The 25,998-nt window shown below is 34.8% G+C and overlaps 3 protein-coding genes across 3 annotated transcripts in view; 1 reads left to right on the plus strand and 2 right to left on the minus strand.

Annotated features, from left to right (window-relative positions):
* Window positions 1-6,562, plus strand: part of LOC121423433 (UV excision repair protein RAD23 homolog B-like) — a 26,143-nt gene extending 19,581 nt beyond the window's left edge. Inside the window, exons 8-9 of the mRNA XM_041618769.1 lie at window positions 93-383; window positions 2,194-6,562. Of these exons, the coding sequence (XP_041474703.1) occupies window positions 93-383; window positions 2,194-2,292 (390 nt within the window). The 3' untranslated portion in view covers window positions 2,293-6,562. The remainder of the gene's footprint in view (window positions 1-92; window positions 384-2,193) is intronic.
* Window positions 3,820-9,976, minus strand: LOC121423434. The gene is made up of 2 exons (XM_041618771.1): window positions 9,731-9,976; window positions 3,820-9,146 (listed from the first exon to the last, which is right to left on the minus strand). The coding sequence occupies exon 2, from the start codon at window positions 9,113-9,115 to the stop codon at window positions 8,129-8,131; it is 987 nt and encodes a 328-aa protein (XP_041474705.1). The 5' UTR covers window positions 9,116-9,146; window positions 9,731-9,976; the 3' UTR covers window positions 3,820-8,128.
* A 3,817-nt stretch (window positions 9,977-13,793) lies between these two features.
* Window positions 13,794-25,968, minus strand: LOC121423937 (protein PAXX-like). The gene is made up of 7 exons (XM_041619486.1): window positions 25,781-25,968; window positions 23,352-23,412; window positions 21,645-21,694; window positions 20,272-20,462; window positions 18,964-19,044; window positions 18,150-18,234; window positions 13,794-16,276 (listed from the first exon to the last, which is right to left on the minus strand). The coding sequence occupies exons 1-7, from the start codon at window positions 25,900-25,902 to the stop codon at window positions 16,243-16,245; spliced, it is 624 nt and encodes a 207-aa protein (XP_041475420.1). The 5' UTR covers window positions 25,903-25,968; the 3' UTR covers window positions 13,794-16,242.
* Between the last annotated feature and the right edge of the window lie 30 nt (window positions 25,969-25,998).

The raw sequence follows: 25,998 nt of genomic DNA on the forward strand, positions 1-25,998 counted from the left end.
TCACTATTAAGGTTGGCAGCTCTACCTTTGTGTTACAGTACCACCTTTGTTTTAGCAATAATCTACCTGATTTCCCTTTCCCATTGGTTTAGATGATAAGTGAGAGGCAGGAAGAGTTCATTGCCCTGATCAACCAGCAGCCTGATGCAGCGGCACAACCTGCTTCGGGCGGTGGCAGTGGTGGTGGTGGTGGAGGAGGGAGTACCCAATCACAACCTTCAGCACAGCAGCAGCAATCCTCATCACAACCTACCAATCCTCCCAGCCTACAGGCAGGGGGACAGCAAGGTGGTGGAGGTGGTCCAGGTATCAGGATGTCAGCTGAGAACCCAGGTGTCGCGTACATTGAACTCATGCCAGAAGAGAGGGACGCAATTGAAAGAGTAAGGACACATTTTTTTCCCACCAATGGGCCTGTTTTGTAAATGCTTCTATCATAACTGTGACATTATTGCAACTACCGTGATTGTAACATTGATTGTGATTGGTTGCTGAGCATTGTTATGGTAATTGCCATAATGGAAAAGTTACCACAGTTGTACCTCTTTATGACCTCTTTAGCCCGAATTCACAAAGGTGGTTTTGAAAACCCAAGGTTGAATCCATGGTTATGCAGAGTTCCTGTATAAATTACGCTTAATTTAGCGCGTATCGGGCGCTTTTTTCACAGTGCGCTAAATTGACACCTGTTACTATGGTTAGATATGCTATTTTATTCATGAGTCCACTGTTTGAAGAGTGGACTCATTAATTCAAGACAGTGGACTCATGAATAAAATAGCGCGGACAACCATGACAACAGGCGTCAATTTGGCGCACTGTGACAAAAGTGAGCATCGGCATTTTACATTTTTTCATATATGCGGTAAAATAAGCATAATTTATACAGGAAATCTGCATAAACCATGGACTCAACCATGGGTTTTCAAAACCACCTTTGTGGTTCTAGAATGATTTGATAGGAGAGAATTAGACCGCTTTGATAATCTTGAACTCTGTGCACTGACAAATACAAGTCGTACACCATGCGATAACAGCACAGTTTAATGTTATTTACCATTTTTTGTCTCGCCGGCAATGCAGAGCAGCTCTAGTATTGGCGCCACTTTTCAGACTGTGGCAGCGTCGTCAACCAATAATATTGGAGGAGTTTCACGTCACATTATTAAGGTCAAAGGTCATTTTATAGGGTGATTGAACTTTGACTATGTATATTATTAAATGTCACCATTATTTTCAAAATTCATGGATCTTGTTTATTAAACTTGGACATAAGGCTAATCAAGTATCACCGATCGTCTTGCAGGAGTTTCAGGTCACATGACTGAGGTCAAAGGTCATTTAGGGTCAATGAACGTTGACCAAGTTGGGAGGGTATTTTATGGCATGCCACCATAAATTTGAAAAGTCTGTGAATCTAGTTCATGAAACTTGGTCATGAGGGTAATCAAGTATCACCAATCATTTGGCACAGTTTCCAGATCACATGATCAAGGTCAAAATTCATTTAAGCTCAATGAACTTGTTGTTTGCCAAGTTAGCACTGCTGCTATGTTGTTTGTCATAGTGCAGGCAAGACTACCAGAGACATTCCACTTGTTGTGTAGCAGTAAAAAAATAGATGGTTAGAAGTCCTCCCTGAATAGACCACCCTTATACATGATGGTATTGTAACATGTGAATATCTGTAATAGATTCCTTGGACATCATTGTTAATAAGGGGACTGTTTCATCAACATTTTTGTCTGACAAGTTGTCAGATCTGAAATCTTTCCTTGATTCTGATTGGCTGAGAGGCACTGTTACTATAGTAACTGTCGGATAAAATGGGACTTGTCGGATAAAATGTCCAACAAGTCCTTTCATGAAATGCTCCCCAGATGTCAAGATTTTCTGATGTGCTTATGACATAACACTGAAGTATATCACATCAGGAGACCCAATTTAAACGCCGATAGAGAAGGTCACGTAATATAGGGATTAATAGATGGAATGCAGAACATTTTTTAAAGAGAATCTGCTTGGCAGTTTGATAGGCATTAATTTAAACTGAGTGGTGATAATTTATTATTTTTGGATCATATATATATAAAAACACCCTGATGATAACATGGATATCCTCCGAAATGAATATGGTATCTCTAAACATACTTTTTATGTTTTTTCTTTGTTTATCCATTTTCTTTTTTACAGCTGAAGGGCTTGGGTTTCCCAGAACAGGAAGTAATAGAAGCCTACTTTGCTTGTGACAAGAATGAAAATTTAGCTGCGAATTTCCTCCTTCAGAACTGAATCACCTATTATTATTTTGCAGAAGTAACCAATATTGTTTCCTTGGTCACCAGGGGCTGTTATTGTAATGTTTCAAAGAATCAAGTATCAATGAAGCAGATTGTTTCTATTCAACTCTCGAACTTTGTTAATAAGCCTGTCACACACTACACATTCCAACTACGATGTTATTTATGAACAAATCACATTTTTCATTAAAATATGAAATTTGAAGACGTAAAATAAATTTTTTGAGGTTCAGCATTAAGCTTGGAGTGCTAAGATGGAATTCTGCTTTGCTGCAAGCTTTGTGGTCACACTGAATTTTAAATCGGCTTTAAATCCCAGCCGATCATGACATTTTGATTTTGCTGCTATTCCTGAAAGGGGAGGGCTTAAAATTGACTGAAATTTTGACTTCAGTACTCGTACTCCTATTTGGAAATCTCGATCATTAATATTTTATAGGTTGGAATGTTATAGGTCAAATGCTATCACAATTTTTTTTATCAGATAGCAAAAGATCATGTAGTGTATGGCAGGCTTTAGTCGCATCCATGATCCATGGCTGTGTTTTGGAAAGAGTTGGTGGATTCAAAGTTACACTCAAGCAGTGTTTTTTTTTTATCTCATAATTTGTCTGATGACTACACAGTAGACTGGGCATTCTTGTAGCATGATATAACCAATCCAGTTTTGTCTTATTATACCATATGGAATGGAATCTCTGTGCCACTCAAAATCAAACTCAGCTTTATGTGAAACAGTGCCCTCTACTGTCGATATTTAAATCATTGTTGTTCATTGCTCAATGACATAAAATTTCACTGAGATCTTGGCTTCAATTTCATCATAGCTGCTGCACTCAACTATAAGTTCAATCCGTTGAAAAGCATTTACAGCCGTGCTAAAAAGTAAGTGTACCCCACCACAAAATGGACTCCTTCATGCCGGAATGTTGAATGTAGACAACAATACTACAATATTTGGCAAGCCCAGAGAATCAAACTTTATTGAATGTAAAATTTTATCACCTGACTTCACAATTAAATATCTACAACATGACGGATCTCTTTCAGTGTGTACATTTCCTGGTGGGGTTCACTATATTTGATCACCACTGTATAATCTCTTAGGGAAATATAATTAAATGTTACTTTTTCACTTCATCCAAATGGTTTTAAAAGCCAAGTGAGTTTATTCATAAATATTTGTATGGTGGGACTTAAAAAAGCACTTTCCTGGCATGATGAATGTTGGATGTACTATGAATAAATATTTTATCTTTAACCACCAATAGCATACAAAGAATTTGATGAACACGGAAAATGTAATGTGTACATTTGACTTATACAAATGATTATGTTTCAATTTGTTCTTTACATGTCAAGGATAAATTGTGATGTTTATTTATTATATTAATTAATCTTGGAAAAGGAAAAATGCTCTTATATACGGTCGATTGGGAACTGCCCTATCGAACCATCATTTTTACTACCCCCCCCCCCCCTCATTCTGACCTATTCCATTCTTTTTTTCCCCATAGAGTCTAGTACAAATTTCTCCTTTCTCATAGATTCACAAGGTTTTAATCAAAAATAACAATAATGATTTAAACTGCTCAAGTAGGAATGATGAATATTTGAACTTGTCACCAAGCAAAAGGGTTCTCACTTAATCTACCCCGACATTTTTTACATTTTGAAAACAAGGAATTATTATTGATTGATTGTGTTTTTCTGCATTGGCTTCATTGCATGCTCTGTGTACAATTACACTTTAACATTGATATAAAACAGACAATTTTCAATTAGTTATGATCAAAAGCACAAAGCTGGTCATTCGTTCCTTGCATATGATGCTGTTTAATGTATTGAAAATACTAGGAATGTTGAATGTTTTCTTCTATACCAGCAAATATTATTGTTTGTTTGTATATGTTTTTTTTATAATATTGTACAAAGTATTGATCAAATATTATCACCTCTAGGGACTCGACGAGTGCCATGTTGTAAAGTGATAATAGTACTTGATGAGAATTGGTTAGAAGTTTTGGTCATGTGATGGCATAATGCAATAGCAGGGTGCTACATTATTATGTAGTCGATGTAGGCAGGGGCAAGCAAATCTATTCAATGAATTTTGTGGTACCCATAATCCTCCATTCTTTTTAATATTCAATTTGTTTTGACTTGGCAATCCATGAAAGGAATCAGTAAATTGAGTTGACATTTGATTGTATCCATTATTAAGCATATCATTTTCATTCTTTTCACATTTTTCATTTCCTTTTATCTCTGAACTTTAAATTTGGATCTCTTTGATCTATTATGTTATAAAAATTAAGGATATTCTTAAGAGTTTCCACAGATCAGTTTGATATTTGCATATATTTCTTATCGTTTTTGATTCATAACAGACCATGTAATTTTGTCTCAAACCATATCAGATAGCATGAATTACAACACCGTTATAACAATTCCAACAACCGTTATGATTACCATGACGTGTTGCATGTTCAATGTGAACAGACCATCAAAGTTGTCAGGAACAATCGATTTCTGCCTTTTCTTCACCGTGTGCCCCAATGGGTCCCTTGTGTAGGCAGACTATGTTCTGATTACATAGTCTTGACATAGTCATGATATTTAGTTCACTTAACCAATTATACTCTGTTCCAAGTGGTGAAGTTGTAGGTTTGGGAAATGATTTTACAGGAAGAAGGGTTTGTTTGGGGATAGTCATGATTTAAGCTTGCCAATTTAATTTCATGAATGCTAACTATTCAATAGTTAAAGTAATTTACAATCTTTCTACAGTCATTCTACAATCTTCTGTTATGGTGTCCATGCTTTGATTAATCTATGTTTTTATAAAAGATATTGTGTTGCATGAAAAGTATATTAATGATACCGTTTGTTCTGGACATTACGTAGGTCTCATATCCCATGGTCATGTAGGTGTTAAACTTGACACAATTATGCAGCATAAAGGATAACATTGTTGTTTTTACATCCTCATGATCTTCATATTCTTTCCTATAGTAATATGCCATGCCATTCTTAAGTAATTCTAATCTAATTCTAATAAAGCATTTCACAGATGTGCTAAGTGTTACTCATAGAAGTATTTTGCACTGGGTTTTTTTTTTCAAAAAATATTTCAGGTCCGAATGAATTTTTTTTTTTTAAGAATAAAATTAGATATGGTTGATATTTACAATTTATTATCTGACTTTTGTGTATGGTATGCCATGGAAATGTATACTTGTACAATTCTATTGATACATCTTTTGTGTAGCAAGGCCTTGACATGTGTCTTGCAAGAAAGGTAACAATGAAAATACTTTTTTTTCACAAAAGAAATACCATAAAGCTTTTAAAGGTTTGCTTCCAGGAGGTAATCAATATGATAAGCATGGACACCTTTTGTGCTATTTTGTTGGGGTCTTAAGCGGTTTCAGACGTTCTCGCCACTCACGATGGATAACGCTACCAATCACCATTGGTGATCAGTAACATGTCATTTACAAGTTATCATCACTCACGATGGATAGCGCTAACAATCACCAATGGTGATCAGTAACATTTCATTCAGACGACCACTCACGATGGATAGCGCTATCAATCACCAATGGTGATCAGTAACGTCATTCAGACGTTATCACTAGCAATAGATTGCTAACAGGCGATCAGTAGCACGCCATTTAAACATTTGGTCACCATTTTATGATATGTAAGATGTCTTTCCGCAGGTTACAAGACGACATCTGACCATCAGCGTTTCTCTCCTGGATCGAAATTGATAAATCTTATTTTGCGTAAATTTGTGTATCTAGTGTACTTCATTTATTTGTTGTACACATGCAAAAACAGGGATGTCACCCCCCCCCCCCATTTTTTTCCTGTTAATTGTGAGAATATAATCTCAATTTGTAAAAGTACATGTATTAGATACAGTCCTTATCACATTTTCTTATTAATCATAGTTTAATACAAAGAATTAAAAAGCAAGAATTTTACTAAAGTTGTCAGATATCTAGTTCCTACGTTTATTATATTCATAATTTATGGATAAAGAGCTGAAATCTCAAAGACAAGGAATTTAACAATATGCATTCTGAAAATTAGTCCAAGTATGTGTACTTTTCTTTTACCCAGTATTTGAAATGACTAATTTGAGAAATGTACATTTGTTGGTATCTGAAAGATTGTTTGATACTTACGACAACATATAGTGTAAATATCTCAGAATAAAGGCAAATTGATCATTTTCTTTTTGCTTAAATGAATCCTGTGTGGAATGTGATCCTTATTTCTTTGTTCTTCACGAATATGTAATGCAATATACCGTCATTCACATCTTGCATGCAGTGAAAACATTGCATCAAAAATGCTGCAAATTATAATAATGAATTTATTCATTTTCATGCACACTAAAAACGATTGCTTGGATGGATGGACAAATTCTATTTCTTCTGTCATATATTTTAAATATTCCCTTTATTTTGCTGGAGGAAATAATCATTGGCAAGTTGTCATGCAATGGCAGTTACTACAATAATGGCTAGTAGAGCTACCAAGTAGTACCGATTTTCAGTATTTCGTACTACATAATGAGAATACTGATGGTTTCAAGCTGAATACCAATTTCTCAATTTTCAGTTAGATGTGTTGTCCTGTGACATTTCTTTGAAAATACTGAAATCTTATTCGTTTTTAAGTCGACACTGCTGCTATATGCAGAGTAAAGTTTAAAGTGTAAGTTCAAAAACTACACATCGTAAATATACCCATTCTTGTACTGATAAAGTGAACAGTAAACTGACCTCAAAGTAATTTTGATACGCTTGAAATCAGATCTCAATATTACATTCCATAATAGTGCACGATAGACCTATAGAGGTACACATGATATTGTAAAAAAAACATGCAATATTTTATAGGTAAAATCTAGGAAATCTCAAAATCAATTGTTGGACAATTGAATCATGTCAACCCCTCAAAAGAAAGCTCTGCAACTCAACTTTGAGGGATGATATATTTTTATAGTTATTGTAGTAGAAAAGATGAAACTACATGTAGTATCATTGAAAATCTTCATTATTCGTCTTTACAATGAAGTACCATCTGCTGTGATTTATGTTATCATGGAATGTGTACTTACCCTGGATATAGGGAAAAGTCAGAAGTGGAGTGTTGCAAAATACATTATTTTCTATGTGGAGTCTCCATTCTATAGAATTTTGACCATGCAGGTGGGTGACAGTGAATGTTTCGCAAAATTGTCAGTGGTGCATGGTGCTTTTTTTTATGAATAAAATGTGCTTGAATGCTATTTGGGTGGTCATTGTTGAAGGCTAAAGATTTAAATTCAACATCCAAAAATGTTTTAAATGACCAGGTTCAACATAATTCCAAACACATTCAATCTATTATGCAAATAAGAATACACAATGTGTGGAATTTCAGGCATCAGTACATCAACATCATTCAAACTCGGTCCATCCTAGAAACATTTGGAAATTCGCTATTGGAAAGATGAATTTTGCAACATTACATTTTTGACATTACTGCATATTTACCATCATGTCTGCGCATTCCATGATAACATTATACATGACACATGATTGTAAAGAAGAATATTCATGCTTTCAAATGATACCACCTTTACATATGATGATGGCACACTAAGAAATGTATTGCCGCTCAAACTTGAGTTGCAGAACTGTTTTTGAAGGGTTTACATGTGAGAACAATTCAATTCAAGTTAGGCTAAATCAGATTGACACAGATTTACCAATATAGGCGAAACATGTCTAGATAAGTAGAGCATCTCTTAAAGCTGAATTTTTTTTTTATTCATGGTACACTGCATAAACTGTTACTTCACCAAACCAATCCTTGTTTTGTTTCGTCACAGACAGAAACCCATCTGTCTTGGTGTCCCAGACACAGCGGCTTGAACTGACTAAATCCTGTCCAGATTTTAGGCATATCGTTGCCAGTGAGATGATCTTGTAGCGTGCCAATCGCTGCAGTTTCACCTGGTGTTTGATAGACTCTACCAACCCTTTGGCAGCATGAGCAGCTTCTTCTGCAGTAGCTGATGAGTTTGCAGAGAGGCTGTCAAGGGTGCTCTCCAAGTAGTCTTCCATCATCCTGCGGATAGTTCCCTCCACCTGATGGAAGTTGTTCCTAGGATCCATACGATACGTATTCTCATGCTTCACTCCCGTTTCTTCCAAGAACTGATGGCAGTGTCTGCCCCTACCCTTGTACCCAAAATAGTAGTCTGAGCTTGGTGTGATTAGGCTACTTGAAGAGTCTGTGTGATAGGGGTATGTACTGCGCTTGTACATGGACATCACTGGATGGCGAATGCGAACCTCTCCTTGGAGATCCCTGTGGCTGTTAAAGCCAGGAAGGGACAGAGCTGAAGTCCCCTTGTGGCCATGGATATGACCATTGTCTGACCAATTATCCCACTCTTTGATGGTACTGTTGTTACCTGAAGGAATCTGCCTTGAGGCATTTGTCTCGGCTCTTGGACGTGACACCCCAAAGTTGCGATGAGACTGCCCCTGTGCTGCAAATGCTTTCTGGAAATATGCATCATCAAAAGACATTGATCTACGTCTGCCACTGTTTGGCAGCTCCAACCCCCCTCGATTGTGGATACCCCTTTGTTTGGACTGTCCTGGAGGTTGGACTTGATGAAGACCTGGTCTAGGTCTACCCTCAGGTTTCTTGGATGTTGGAGCTACAGGAGGTAGGGTGGTACCACGACTACCATCCCACAGCTTCCTTGACTGCATTACCTTACTGTAACTTGGTGTTGCCATTCCTTGAGTAGCATGATCTTCAGCATAAAGCCTGAAAAATGAAAATAATCAATTTGTTTTATTCCCCTACTTTTTGTTAGATTCTTTACTCTGTAGGTTTGTAAAGAAATTAACTGTGTGAAACGAATATAACAGGGAATAAAGAAATGTAATCCTATCAACTGCAGATTAACTCTACAGGATATTTCAAGTACATTAATTTCAAGCAGAAGTTTTTCATAAGGGTTTTCTGTTTTCTCTCCATAAATCTACCTTTTCCTTTACAATTAAAACGTAACACTTTCAGATTCTTCAAACCGACAGTACCAGGGTGGTGTTTCATAAAGTTATGCACAACTTTGCAAACGACTGGAACATGTTCTTATACATAAGGCAGCTACATAGGGATGGATCATATAGCCCAAGAAAGCGGCACCAGTTGTGCGTAAAGTAGTTTGTAACTTACGAACAGCTTTATGAAACGGGCCCCAGGACTGCATAACGTAACCATCAACTGTAAGCATCAAGTGTCTTTTTCAGACTTTTTCAACACTCTTCAGCTTTTTTTCCGATTTTTTTTTGTGACCACTCACACCCCTGAAATAATGTATAGATAAAACACGGAGTAACACTTACAGTGAAATATCACCCAGATATGAGACCTCCCCGAGTTTGTGTAGCTGCTCGACAAACAACCAAACTGACTGATGCTTCTTAACTTTTGTAGCAAGTTGCTACCAGCAACCCAAAATGAAGTAGGTGTTATTAAACAAATAATCAGCTCATCAAATCATAGTGAACCATCGATTGATCTTACCATGACCCCCCTCTGTTGAAGATTGTTTGCGGAGCTCTACAAAAGAAAAATGATAACAGAGGACAAAATGTCACCTTTGTTCAATGTTTTAAAGGGCCCCATAGATTTATATGTTCTTATAATGTAAACATAATAAAATACATTTCAATCTACACATTCTCTTCAATCTCTGAATGATATAAAAAGGAGGTATTTACACTCATCATGTTAGAGTCATTCCATGTTCCATGTCATAATAAAATGTTATTGGCTGAAGATTCCATGTGAAGGTATTTATATGGGATAGTGATTATCACTATCATCAAAGAATTGCTATACCAAAAGAAGTCAGCCATTGTAAAGAGTATTTTATGACTAAATCCCTTTAGAGTTCATTGAAAGAATTTTGGAGCCAGCTAAATTTAGTAGGCAGCATAATACAGGACCCACATAAAACAATTTAGAAAATTAATTTATAGTCTATAGACTTTGTCTTTAGTATTAATATGCAACAGACTTTGGTAAAGGAGAACAAATAGAGATATCAGAGAGATGTAGTATCAACAAGTAACAAATGAGTTAATTAGACTGATTGAATTGTGACTTGTATGTTTTAATTGATAGAAAAATTCACATACAGAACACAGCTGTAAATATTTTATCTCAAATACACAGGAATAATCATTAATGTAATCTTAATCTCATTTATTTTAAATGGCTACAGATGCAATTGAGAATATAAGGATGCTGAAATATTGCAGAAAAATTGAATAATCCAATCATTTAAAGGACAATTCCACCCCAACAAAAAGTTTATTTGTATAAACAGAGGAAAATCCAACAAACCTAAATTTCATCAAAATCAGATGTAAAATAACACAGTTCTGGCATTTTAAAGTTTCATTTAATTTCACAAAATGGCAATAAGCACATCCTGCTCAGTTTGCAAATGAGGAGACTGGTGATGTCATACACTTATTATTTCTTTTGTATTTTATTATGTGAAATATGGAATATTAATTTTCTCCTCATTGTCATGTGAAGCAATTATTAATTCACTGAGTTGTCACTGAGTTGTGCATATCACTGTTTTGTGAAAAATAAACAAAATTTTAAAATGTAATAACTTTCTTACTTTACATCCGATTTTGATGACATTTTCAGCATTATGCTAGTTTAATCTTTCTCTATTTATTCAAATCAACATTTTTCTGGAGTGGACTTGACCTCTAACAGAGCAGTGGAGAAGCACAAAGCTTACAAATTATTGAAAGTAGAAAATTACAATAATTGATATCTTTCCACCAAGTTTGCTTAGTTTTTGTCCTCTCCCTCATCATATGAGATGCTATAGATCAGAAGCTTTGTATGTATATTTGGGGGTTTTTTTCAATGTGATTTTTTTTAATTATTTTGGTTGGTATGTTTTTATCTGTACAAATATGTTCCTTTCTCTTTTATTTCACATTTAGTACAAACAACACATATGACATCATGATTTAGTTATAGAAAAATGCCGTACTGATTATTATGTAACTGCTTTATGTTATGATGGCTGCGTTCTATGGAATAGTCTCCCCCAAAACCCTCAACAATTTCAAACTCTGTTAAAAGACATTTCCTCAATCTTGCCTAGGCCGATCAACTGGGATGCAATACCTTTCCCCCTTTTAGGACTGATGCTATTAACTATTATCTCTTTTTTTTTATGTATTGCTTCATATAATCACTTTAGTCACTTAATCATGCTTTATACGTCTGTACATGTATCTTAATAATATCATATGGACTGATGATTGTACATGTGTATGTATTATCACCATTTACTGTTTTTAATTGTATATAGTTGTATTGTTTGTTTTCCAGGGCCTCATGGAAGATCAACTTTTGTTGAATGAGCTACCCTGGTGAAATATTGAATAAATAAATAAATAAGAAAAAACACATTGCAATATATGTAAATGTATCTCGCAAGGCAATCAATGCCTTATAATATACTCAGATGAAGTAATCTAAATACATCAAGTATTCAGTTTTCTTGACTGCATATCAAAATCAATTACAAAAACACATTTTAGATCATCTATTGAACTTCATTTAAAATGTTGCAAAAATCCTCTCATTTTAGTCAACTATTTCACATATAAACACCCATAATGGTATTACCAGTAGGCCTACTGCATTTTCATTATGATGAAAGTACAATACAATAAAAAAGTTTCATTACGTGAAAACACCATTTGGAGTCGGACCGCAGTTCAGATTGCAAACTGCGGTGTTATACCCAATTTTTCGTTTGGATCTCCCAAATATTATTTCCAAGCCCTTAGCACCCGCGCTTGGCAAGGTAATCCAGGGGTAATACTTGCTGTCTCAATTTCACCCCCACAGGCCAGTATATGAGCGTTTAGCAAAGGACCAAAAGATAAACAACAGCTGTGCTATTACGTAAGACTTCTCTGCCTGTAGTTGGACCTTCGGAATGAAATTATTGTATTCGATATTTAATCACGTTTTCAAAGGCATATTGTATTCAGTAATCCAATGTTAGTCCATTTTCAATTTCGACCGAAGAAAATCGATCTCGAATAAGGAAAGTAAACGAATAAAAATGACGGCATGTTTTGCAGAAATCGAGCTCAGCGCTGCGCATGCATCCCATCGTGTGTGGCCCCCTACTGTGACTGTATATGCCGGGCTCTTGTGTTATCTTCAGACCGACGTCAAGAAACAGGTGTTTTGATACTTAAATTGCTTGCTTGGGGCATGTTAGGGTTTGTCGTATTTGGAGAAGAGAAATGATGAGAAGGGAAACCGGGGTATAGTGATCTCAAATGGAAGTTTTTTGTCATGTGGCAATATGAAATATTAAGCTAAACGTAGAAATATTAAGCTAAACGTAATTTACAACACTGAATATCTTCTTGCTTCATTGGATGACCTTCACCTCAGGCCAAAATTCATCAAAAAAAGTTCTACCAATAAATTGAAGAAAACAAATTGCATGGTTTCAACTGCCTAGCTACAGATAAAAATGTTGGTGATTTTTTTACCTGATTGCTATAAGAAAGCATGAATGCTTGTAAGCAAGCAACCAGAGGACCAACAGCTTAAGATCCTCTCTGAGGAACCTGATAATAAAGATAAATGCCTTACCAAAGGACAATAGCGCACCAAGTGGGAATCAAATCCAGGTCACTAGAACCGCCGCTATACCCATTGAGCCTCATCATGGTCACTTGCAATTGATTTCAAAAGTTCAAATTCATAACTGAATCCCTGAGTTGTAATTTATTTTTCTTTAAATGTTGAACATTTATCAAAAAAGGCAGTCCACTGGGACAGTAAGTTGGTTTTCATTTAATATGAATTTTTTACTTTTACACTTTTCATTCTTATACGCAAGTAGCCCCATATGTCATGCAACTAGAATTCCATATTGCTATTTTCTTATAAAATGATATAACCAACCTATATGAATGATATGTTCTCAATATGTTGCTATGAAAAACAAATATTTCAACCACAATGAACCACATCTACATGAGATATGGATCGAGAGCTGCTCATTTAACATGTGGTATCAAAATATCCAACCTTTAAAAGAAATGATATAATTCAATCATGCTTTTTAATTGATTTTTACCAAGACTGCATTAACATGTGTCTCTTAATAATTTTCCTTAATCAAAGCCAACATGACATCAGAGAGGACTTCCTTTTTAACTGGGATCGGATACTTAAAGAAGTAATCCCTCTGGCAGCTTTAATAGCTTATGATCCCTGTACAAACCCTATGAAAATCAAATAATTCAGTATTCAAAAGGTTAAAACATCTTCCTTATTTAACCCAATGTCTATTGTCTAGTATTGGATTCAACATTAAGCGGAATGGATTCAAACAATCTTATATTCACTACATACATTGAAATTTATTTCGTCAGTTCATACAATACGATATCTTCTCCAGAAATTCATGGAATTCATTTTCTTTCAGATTATCTTTCAATCGAATGTGACACAGTTTTTAATTCAGGATCTTTTCTACACAATATTCCCTTCCAGGTGGTCATAACAGTTTTTATATTCTAGCATATTGAGTTAGACACGTTTCCTTAGCATCCAAATATCAAAACCTATTTTTTTTATTTTCAATAATTTAGAATTTTACAAGGCAAGTTCAACTTCCAGCAAGGATTGGATTAGAATTTAATCTACGATCCAGTTGCAAGAAAAAACAAAATTTCAATTTCTAAGTGCTCAGCGAACACTTCTGCCAAATTCAAATAATTTCTTTTACCGGTATAAAAATACATTCTTCAATTCCTAAAATGCAAAACAAATTCAAATTTGAACATTTAGCAAGTTACAAAGGCTTCATTCAATAAGATTTCAATTTCTTAGAGCTCAGCGAATACTATTGTCAAATTCAACTAATTTCATTTACCAATATAAAATACATTCTTCAATTCCTAAAATGTAAACAAATTCAGATTTGAACATTCAGCAAGTTATTAAAGTTCCATTCAATAAGATTTCAATTTCTTAGTGCTCAGCAAGCACTATTATCAAATTCAACTAATTTTCATTTACCAGTATAAAATACATTCTTCAATACCTAAAATGTGAACGAATTCAAATTTGAACATTTAGTAAGTTACAAGTTTCATTCAATAAGATTTCAATTTCTTAGTACTCAGTGAATACTATTCTCAAATTCAACTAATTTTATTTACCAATATAAAATACATTCTTCAATTCCTAAAATGTGAACGAATTCAAATTTGAACATTCAGCAAGTTACTAAAGTTCCATTCAATAAGATTTCAATTTCTTAGTGCTCAGCGAACACTATTGTCAAATTCAACTAATTTCATTTACCAATATAAAATTCCTAAAATGTGAACGAATTCAAATTTGAACATTTAACAAGTTACAAAAATTTCATTCAATATCCTAACCTTAATTTTTTCACCAAAGAATGTGACTATCTAATGCGTAGTTTGAATATTTTTTTTAATTCTAACTTTCCATAAATAAAAAGATGAATTTTCTGTGAATTGAAGACCAACAATAAATGTATTGAAGGGGATAATATTTTGGATTTCTTGTTAAAATGACATTTCAATGAGGAAACAAGTTCATTTCATTGAGTAGAATTTCATTTCATGAGCCATTTCATTTCATAACATTTAATTATTGTATAAATGCTGAATCGTATCTTTATCACAATAATGATGCTCTCATATTTTGAAAATTTTATTTACATTTCCATGTGAATACAAATGTTAGTTTAAAAAAAAGACAATATATTGACAGCAATAATGAAAGTTCACTTGCATGAAAAGTTTCAATGCACTTGCCCTGGAAAGGATAAGTAATCGAAGTTGTAATCAAATTTCTAATATGTTTATTGAAATATTGACCAAACTCCTGACCAACAGTCTAAATTCAGTCATAAACAGTGATTTCAAGAAAAGCAATGCTTCATGATTTTTCTAGAGCAAATTAATTAAAGTGTCCATAGCTTTACAGGCAAATTAAAGAAAGAATTGATTTCAAGTCTCTGCAAATTTCATTATTTTCATTATTGATTAAGTGCCCAAAACTCAAAATGGCAAATAATTGATTTGCATCCTTCTTTTTATCAACAATTGATTTCTTCTTTTTTAACTGCCATCTTCATTGGATAATACACAATGAGGAAACAGGGATATTTGATTAAATGTCTACAAATTTCTGTTAGAGTACTAACAAGGTTTGGTTTCTCTGTCTTCATATCTCACATTTTCTTGCCAGCAAGACATTTCATTCTAGTTTATAAATATGGTCTCTTTTCAATCAAGCATCAAGACCAGCCTATATACATTGTGTACAAGTAAAGGTGGACTGAACACATTGACAGGAGTAATTATAGTGGTATTAAAAACATTGTTGTCCTGCACAATACATATTAAAAATAGATTATATTTCTAATTATTCTTTATTGTCTATTGTTAAGAATGTCACCCTTGAATAATTAAAACAAATACTTGTAGTATTCCTAATTAAATTTGCAGTTAATGAAATGTAATACGGATATATTATTAACATTACACCAGTCAGCTTTGTAATACACCAAATGTATCCTTGAATTCTCAGCTCCATCCAAGAGGTTGTATATCGCATTGGCAATGGAATAGCATCAGATTAGTGAGACCTATCCTATAGCTTGACACACTGGATAGTACTCTGGATTCTGGACAGCTTTCACAGCATCTATGATTCATCACAACCATATTGAAAGACCTCTGTGACTATAATAGGAGTCCATGTTGAAATTCATTGCAAGCATAATATTGATCTTTTGGCATCAGTCAAACTCCACCCCTTTGGCAGCTTTCCGCCTGTAATATCAATGGTAAGAAAATCAAGAAAGCATGAGTTAGTTTAAGCATCCGGCTATTGGTATGTTGATTGAATCGCATAAATGCATAAATCAAGGAGCTATTATTAGAACTGATAGAAAGAGACATGAGTGTATAGATAAAGTCATACTCTAAGGTTTCGAACCATGTATGGGCCAATCAAGCATGAATCACCTGGTAATGTAATCAATCAGACCCCCCTCGACTTAAAATCCACACCAAATGTTCCCTCAAGTATCTAATAGAGCCATGTCAAATTTTATGCCCTAAGGTCACACGGTTGCTAAGTTACAGCCTGAACTAGTAACCAATGCATTGACAGTAAATCGTCATTCTTGAATATTTAAAAAACATGAGTATTGGGAAAAGTGAATCATTATGTGGAGTTATTCTTCAGTAGAGAACTTACATTTGCTTTCGTGATCAGCATTCTATCTATACACAATTCACACATTATAACAGTTGTATACATAAGTGCAAAACTGAAGAAACTGGTAGGACATATTCTCTTGTTTTCATTTAACATATCATCTTTCATGATTTTCAAATGTTCTTTGAATGAGTGTAAGCCAGTTCGTAGTTCCTTTCTGCGCATGATCAAAAGATTCTACGCATGATCAGAAGAAGGTCATTTGTACTAAAGTGGCATGGCGTTTTAAAATCTAATGAGATAAGCACCAACTTTGATGTCTTCATTATTCATATATTCTTTTGAATTGTCGTTTTCATTTACATCCACAAAAAACGACAATACTTCCACGAACGACTGGTATTTCACAGTTTGCAAAGTACATTGTGCAACATGCTAAGATATGCATTCGAAGAAGTTATGCAACAAATGCCATCATTAAGTGTTCATTTGTGTGCTATTCTAGTCATCTGGTCTATTCAATTTCTTCATCCTGCTATGTAAGGCAAGCTTGCGTAATATCTTGCTTTGAAATCTGCCTATCATAATGAAAGAAATGAAAGGTCATTTGACCAAAATTGTCCATGAAGTAATTACGAACTGGTCTATTCACATACAGATTTCAATGAATCAATATATCAATGCCATGAAAAAATAGAAATTAATTCATGTAGTTAAAAGCATGAATAACGAGATACAATCCAGATGAAAATAAAATAAAGTTATTATATAGAATATATACCACATTATTACATGTAAATAACATCTCTGTGTGCTTCCAAAAATCTTGCATATCAAAATTCCACCAGTTTTGCCAAGTAGTATTTCATTTTATGTACATAGTGTATGTAGTCAACATCTAAAAATAAGATTTCAAGGAATGAAACTTGCCAAGTCTCAATTTTTTGTGAGTGCAGCACAGTTACGGTGGGAAAATCACTTGCTGAAGGAAATGAATGATATATGACTGGGATTCAAACACACCACCCTCTGATTTAAAGGAAAAGACTCTTCTTCTTCTTTGGGTATACTGCCCAACGCCCTACAGTAGGAGCCAACCGGGCAGGAAGTGCGCAGGTGTTTGGCACAGAGAGAGAAGATGCTCACCTCTCGATATCTGATTGGGGGTTGCAGGTGGACCACTACACTGGGGTTTCCCCCTACTCTTATTCGAATAGTGCAGTGGGTTCTTAACGTGCAAAGGTGGTGACTCTCCTCTACACAGGGCCTCCATTTAACGTCCTTGTAACGTCCCTGTAACATAGCCTGCATCTATGGAACAGGGGAGAGATGCTTGCACACAACGCACTGGCTTCAGTCATCCGCCCAGGGTGGACTCGAACCCACGATCTTTGGTTCGATGGGCAGACGCTTTACCGACTGAGCCAACTTCGCTCTCAGCACAATGATGCTCCCATTTGAGATTATTTGTCAATGACTTACTTTTTACTGGATGGGTTGACTATGCTGAGGCCTTGTTGCTTGACAATCTTGGGCTGGTTTCCTGATTGCTTCTTCATCTCAAAATCTACAAATAACAAATAATAATACCGGTATCCTAATAATGATCTTACTTGGTAATATGTTACCCTGATGTTTTGTTGGATAACCAAGTACAAGGTACTTGACTTTCACCTCTTTTTTGTCCCATTCCTTTTCTAATGTTGGACAATATGCTCTTTTTACCACCAGCTAAATGGGAAGAGGCTTTAAACTATTTCTTCTGATAATCAAAAGTCAACAGCTGGTATTCTTTGTGTGTGTGTGTGTGTTTCTTTCTCTTCTAGGGCTGTTATCATTGAGAAAATTCTGTCGATATCATGCTAAAAATATCTTACCAATATGGATAACTATCAACAAAAGAACATAATCAAAAGGCATTTTCCATTTGAAAAGCCACTTTTGAAGGGCCGTTTCCATGAAATCGCGGAAAATCACTGTGTCCCTACATAATAGCGGGTATTATCGACAACAAGAAAAAAGTTATCGATATTGCTAGGTGGCAAAATACAAGCGATTATCGACAGGACTAGCGATAAAGATGTTATCGATAACAGCCCTATTCTCTTCTGATAATGTATTTTGTATCTGTATTGATGTTCATGATCAATTTACTGATACTTGCTTTTGTTATGAGTATCATGATAGCATATATACCTTGGAAATGACCTAGAATAAATGAATGCTCTCTAAAAACATTGTACGGCCAGTTTATAGTAATCTTAATGACGAGATACATGTGTATGAATTATTTTACCTGGTAATATGTTGCCCTGGTCAGTGGTACTTGTCCTCTGTTTCTTCAGCAATGCCAACTCTTCTTCTTGAGTGATCTTTGCTGTAAATGATATTTTAATTGAAAATGATTTTTTTTTTCTGATTCTAAAGGCAACCCCTGTGTTACCATGTGTGCGCTACAGTCTACGCCACAAAAAGTTTATTTGAATAAAAAGGAAAAATCCAATAAAAATAACACTGATAATTTCATCAAAATCGGATGTAAAATAAGAAAGTTATGACATTTTAAAGTTTCGCTTAATTTCACAAAACAGTATATGCACATCCTGGTCGGTATGCAAATAAGGAGACTGATGATGCCATCAACTCACTATTTCTTTTGTATTTTATTATATGAAGTATGAAATATTCTAATTTTCTTCTCATTGTTTTTTTTAAACAAGTGCACACCTAGTTACCAATAATGCATATAGCATTTCCATTTATTGTCAAGTGAAACAATGATTAATTCCTCCCTGAACATGTGTAATTAGAATTGTTTAATACTATATGGTTCAGTCAAGTTGGTCTAAATTGTCAAATCTGTAAAAATTGAAATATTGTATAATTCAAACAATAAAAAACAAAAGAAATAGTGAGGGACATCATAAACAAACTGAGTTGTGCATACATGTATCACTGTTATGTGAAAAACAAGCAAAAGTGTAAAATGACATAACTTTCGTATTCTACATCCGACTTTGATGACATTTTTACCATTATGCTGGTTTTATTTTCTCTATTTATTCAAATCAACATTTTTCCAGGATGGATTTGACCTTTAATGAAAAGGATTGCTAAAAAAAATCCGAAACCATTTGTGTTGTAAGAAAGTAAGACAATGAGTTGCTTCAACAAATTCTAATCCAATGGCCATTTTTGTGGGCAAAGGGGTGTTTTCTTCATAATTCTTCATGAAAATTTTTTATGGTCATTTTATTTTCCATCTCTTCATAATGATCACTGTAATAAAGCCAACAAGTGGAACGCCTCTGGCAGTCTCGCCTGCATCGCGCGATTCAATATAGCAGCAGTGCTGATTTTGAAAACTACTATGGAATAATTATTCACAAAAAACACCATTCATAAAATGATACAATACACAACAAAAGTAGACACAGTTTTTAATGGCCTCGCAACAATTTACCCAAGAATTAACTTGGAGCCAGAAGATATAAATGATATTAATGAAGCCTTTTCATTCTGAAGAAATGATTCGCTTTTTTGGGGGGGAGTTCAATGTTATAATTAAAGGGGTCCTCTTCATACACTTCATCACTGCGTTCACCTGTTAGTTTCTTTTTCAAATCACTGGAATATTCTGCAAAGTAGAAGAGCGCCCTCTGTAAATCAGCTTTGCTCTCATCAGCCCTGGCTTCAAAAAGGTCGTAGCTGAGGGCATTTGGACCACTTCCAACTGTCAGGAGGACTTTATGGTTCTGGAGTGTCACTGTAATGTCCCCAGCTCTGAAAGCATTGCTGTAGGGAATAAAGTGGATAGACAATGGAACAGTGCATGCATCAGCGTGATGTTATATTTTTATTTATTTTTTATTTATTTTCAGTTTTATTTAATCAGGGTGGCCTCATCAGTTAACAAACTGCTGTCCTTGAGGGCCCTGAGATAAAAATCAATATGTACAATATTTACAAAGAATGAATACATAAATCAAAATGGCATACACTAAAACAGTAAATAAAAACATTTAAAAAAAAATCTAATAAAAGATCAACATTGAATTTCAAGAAACAAAGGAAAAAGAAAAGGCTATCGGAAACTGCTACATACGATTTAACGGGAGAAGGATGGATGACTGGTGACAGAGTTATGTTCACATTGATTGATAATAATTTGAGTAGAGATTGTAATGTTTATATCGTGGCTGGATCACTACAGAGAGGGTGATCGACTGCCCCGCCCCCCCACCCACTCCCTCCCAATCTCCCATGAATATATTTTCAAGTGGTCGGTGTAATCATGTGATGTAAAAAATTTTAAAAAGGAACAAATTAAGTAAAAGGAAGAAACAGAGAGATAGGGAAGTCAAAATAGATTAAGTCTTTGGATTGCCAATTGTGTTAAATCCTAGTAAATAAAACTCTAAGGCCTGTATTCTGAAGTCAGGTATAATTTAAACTCTGGTCTAAAATTGTGTTTAACTATGGACAGCCAATCATGACATAAATCTCTAACAGAAGATGTTCATAGTATCAGCTCATTTGACTCTCAGATCATTCTAAATAGTCTGAATTGACAAGATAATTGTCTTCACCATTAAAACACATTAGGAAAGAGCACAGTAAAACTAAGAAGTATACCATGTGAACAAATTTTGATGTGTTTGGCTTACCATAATTATAGCACAGGGTTAGACCGCAGAGTCTAAGCTAAACACGAGTTCAGTATACGGACCTAAATAGTTTACTGATAGCTCCTGAATCAACCTGCTGTTATTCATTTTGTTGAATAATGAAATAACTTACAATACAATGTGAATAAACTTGAAAAATAAGAAATCCTTCAAAGTTTTTCTAGTTTATTTTGCCATCTTTGCTATTGGGCTTTTCAATAAAAGAGACATTTTTCAGTTGATCTGACAAAAAAAAAACCTAAAATGAAAAATGAATTACAAAGCTGAACTATGACATTAATGAACCAACCTGAATCTTAAAAAATAAGCCTCATTTGTAGTCACATCTGCCAAATCTCTCTGAAAAAAGAAAAGATACCAGTAATATTCAGTGAACTGAAGGTGATGACATAACAGAATGTTGAGAGAGAAAGAGAGTGTGTCAAAGAAAAAAATAACGACTAAAAGGGAGAAGGATGGAAATAAAAAAAGAATGAACAACAGAAAGACAAAGTTTTAAAAGTTTATAAAAAGAAATATGGAAAAAGAAGCTGCTGAAAACTGCTTATCTAAAAAAAGAGCCAATTGGGTAAATTAGAGAGTCAAAAGGGGCCTAAGCTTTCGATCCTAGCAGAATCTTCTTCGGAGGCAAAAGGACCAAAAGAAATATGAGAAAGAAAGATTAAAGAAAGAATGGTAGAACATAAAAAAAGACAGAGAGAAGGGAATAAAGGAAGCAAGGTGATTATATTAATACTGTCAAAACCAGTATAAGTGTAAAATGCATGTTAAGAAAATAAAATCAGGAACCCTCTCAGTGCTTTTCAAATTAATAATAATAATAATAATTTGATACTTATATAGCACCTAACAAAATTTCTCTAAGCGCTTTACATCATAAAACCTAACTACTTAACTTAATAAACTAAACTCACTTATCAACTTAACTACCTTACATAACTAAACATCCTACATAACCACCTTAATACTAACTGAACTATGGGCATATTAACTGTAAAAAATCATAGGCCTACTATTTACGGAAGAGATATGTCTTAAGTGCTACTTTAAAGGAACTTAGAGAAGAATGTGATCAAATTGAGAATGAAATTTGCTGAGCAGGATTTCTGCTGAAAGGCATGAGTTCAGATTATTGTCTATGTGCTTTATAACAGGAGTTTCAGGACAACATTTAAAGGGGAAGTTTACCCTGACAAAAAGTTTATTGTAAAAATAGCAGAAAAAATAATAAAAAATATTGCCGAAGGTTTGAGAAAAATTCATCAAATAATTAAAAAGTTATTAGAATTTCAATTATTTGATTTGTGACGTCATATGCGAGCAGCATTCCTACATAGCGAATGGTAAAAAATCAATTAAATGTCATTTTCTCAGAAAATTGAAAATGGTTTTCACTGTAACTTTTGTATATCAATAGACAAATCATTTCACACAAGATCATGAAAAGAAAACAAAATTAAGTCATCAGGAACCATACAAAATTTGAAATTCATACATTTTATATTACATAACACATGGGGCAGCTGCTCGTTTATGACGTCACAAATCCAAAATTTTGAACTCTAATAACTTTCTTACTTTTTAACGGATTTTCCTCAAACCTTCACCAATATTTTTTATTATTTTTTCTGCTATTTTTACAACAAAGTTTTCTTCAGGGTGAACTTTCCCTTTAAGTGGTCTATAAATTTACTATAAACAAGCAAGGCATAGGATACAAGATGAATGAATTTTTCAATTTTGAAGGCAGTCAAATAAGTATACCTTCCATTAACTGAAGTTGAAGTAATTTTTTCAACCAGATTATTAGCAATCTTCAAAATGAATTTCTCCTGATTTTAACAGATTCCTGTGACCCCAATAGATTTTGACATAGCATTACAGAATATGATACAAACATGCATACATATTCTATCCATACCAAACTTCCATTCAAGTTTCATAAATCTTTCAGAATCTGGAGATTTAATGAATACACTGAATGCATTTTTCTTACATGAGATTCCAACTGTGAGGAGTCCATGGCCAGTCGCCACACATCAATGCCAGTTGTTACACTGTGAAAAAAAGATGAAAATATTAAATGAAATGATAAAACAAAATGAAAAAAAGATGACCCCGAGGGGGCCACTTCCAATACCAGGAGCGACGAAAGAAAAGTAAAAAAAGGATCTTGTTTTCAAGATTGGGCATGTTACGTACATACCGTAATAAGGGTGTCAAAAACACCAAAATAACAAAAAAGGGTATCTATTTCTCTAGAAAAGCAAAGTGTTTAGGGTCAAATTTGCAAGGGTATAAGACTAAAATGCTTTATAAAGGATGTACTATTTGCCCCCAACACCACATGTTTAGAGTCCGATTTGAGCGAGGTGGGGCGGTACTAAACCCAATAAGGTCATGTGATGTCCATAACATAACACTGTCGTTGAACTTGTTTCGGGGGTCAATCCAGAAAATATTTGTCAAGGGTACCGTTTTGTTATTAAGGGTTTGGGTTTCCCATATGCCAATACTTATTATGTTAAGGGGTGCATTTTCAGAATATGAAAAATACTTTAGGGTGCTTTTCAAATCCCCATGGTATCCACTCGTCAATGAAAGTGCCCCCCTCCCCAGGGTGTCTGACACAAACATACTTACCCTCACATGTAACATACATAACATACAGCAAGCACACAGGCACTCATTCAATGAACATGATATGACCTTGTTCTCCGTTACTACTCTGTGTGGTGAAATAAGGTTGGAAATTAATGTTTGGCAAAACAAGGCCAATTTAAGGAATTTGACTGCATTAATTTAAAGATGAATCCACACATAACAGTAGTTTTAACCATTTGATGAGTAAAAAATTATTCTTATACCTTGAAAAGTGTGGGGGGTGATTGTTCATGCCATCCCCCCCCAAAAAAAAGTGGGGGGATGTATCCCCCATCCCCGGGATTTATGCCCGTGTGTCCAAAAAGTCAATAGGTGAGTTGTCCTGGGCTCCGTAACACAAAGATTAGCGATCAACCGCTAAATGAACTGACCAGTCAATATCAATGTTACACGCGCATTCGGTTTAAAATGCTGACCAGGGACCAATCAGTGCGCTTCTTTCATATTTGCAATCCATCGCAAACTAGTCTATCGCAAACCTTTGTGTTACGGAGCCCAGCTTGCCCTCAAATTTTCTATGTTTTGAGTGAACAATGTAGCTAAACTTAGCACTGTCCATCTTCCCATTTTCTGGCAGCCAAGTTGATTATCTATTCATGTGACATGTTTCCATGGCTCACACAGACCTAAGTCAGCATAGACTTCAAAATGCCTATTTTCAGCCACTAACAAATTAGCCCACACAGTATAGCATAGGTTATAGGAGTCGATCATGCCATGGACCAATATGCATACACTATTTTATGGAGTAGACTCCTATTTAAGCCTTATTTTTCACTATTTAGGAGATTTTGAGGTGAGTTTTTAGCAATGTCTGTAATAATAATGCTAATAAAGAGTATATTAAGCCATTAAGGTCATGGGCAGAAATCCCAGGGGGACAGGGGGATACATCCCCCTACCAAAAATAATAGTAGGGGGGGACAAATGTATTGCCGTACACATGCATGACCAAATTATTTCTAAACACCCCCTAAACAATTTTTTTCTCTGTGTGCAAATTAACCCCTAAACAAGTTTTTTGCGGGCTTTATTTACACAATTTGGCCCCTAAACAAGTTGTCGCCAAAATATGACCTCAGGGAAAAACATACCCTAAACACGTTTGGCTAGTCTTTAAAAAAAAAAAGCTTTGGAAAAAAATACCCTTAATAGTAATACGTTTTTACCCTGCGATTGACCGTGAGTCTTTCAAAACCACCCTTTTTCTTTAATATCTGTGTTTTTGATACCCTTGAATGCACCTACGCTACGGCCCACGTCCAAAACTGAAAATACACCCCTTTATTAAGTTTAAACACAATTTTTGGGGTGTAAAGCATTATATTTGACTGCCCTCCACCCCCCCCCCCCCGGTACCTATCAAATGCCCCCTTCTATTTTTGGTCTTTTATGGTGGAGAAAATAATATGACCTTACATTTTGGTTGATAACCTTTTTTTGTCTCGTCAAATTTTACAGTCCCTGGTACCTTTGCTTTGGGGGGAGATTTCCACTCATATTTAATGTTCTATAACATTAAATGCTTTGTTGCTAGTTCTTTTTTTTCTCCTTTTTTTGTCCGACGTTAACTGATCTAACGTTAGACTTAGATCTAACTTAGTGAGTAGCTTAGTCTACTTATACTTAGTCTTGAAGACGCAATGATGACTTTTTAAAATCCTGTCATATACTTCTTCATCATTGACAGGATTTTAAAAAATAATCATCAATTCGTCCTCAAGCATGTCAAGACTAATTAGTATCGTTAGGTCTACTTACTGTAATATCCATGAATCTTTGTCGCAAGACGTGTAACATAAATACTTGGTTGATTCATTTTTCACAATGAAATGATGACAATCAGCCCCCGCGTCTCTGGCTGCAGATTTGGCCGAAGACATCTTTCACATACAAAAAAAGCAAGTGCATTGATAATACATGCAAAAAATGGAGCGGCGCTGGAGTTGGGGAATTTCCCTTCTGTGTAGCGCATGCGC

Source organism: Lytechinus variegatus, chromosome 11 (genome assembly GCF_018143015.1).
Source record: "Lytechinus variegatus isolate NC3 chromosome 11, Lvar_3.0, whole genome shotgun sequence".
In the NCBI taxonomy this organism is placed as follows: Eukaryota; Metazoa; Echinodermata; class Echinoidea; order Temnopleuroida; family Toxopneustidae; genus Lytechinus; species Lytechinus variegatus.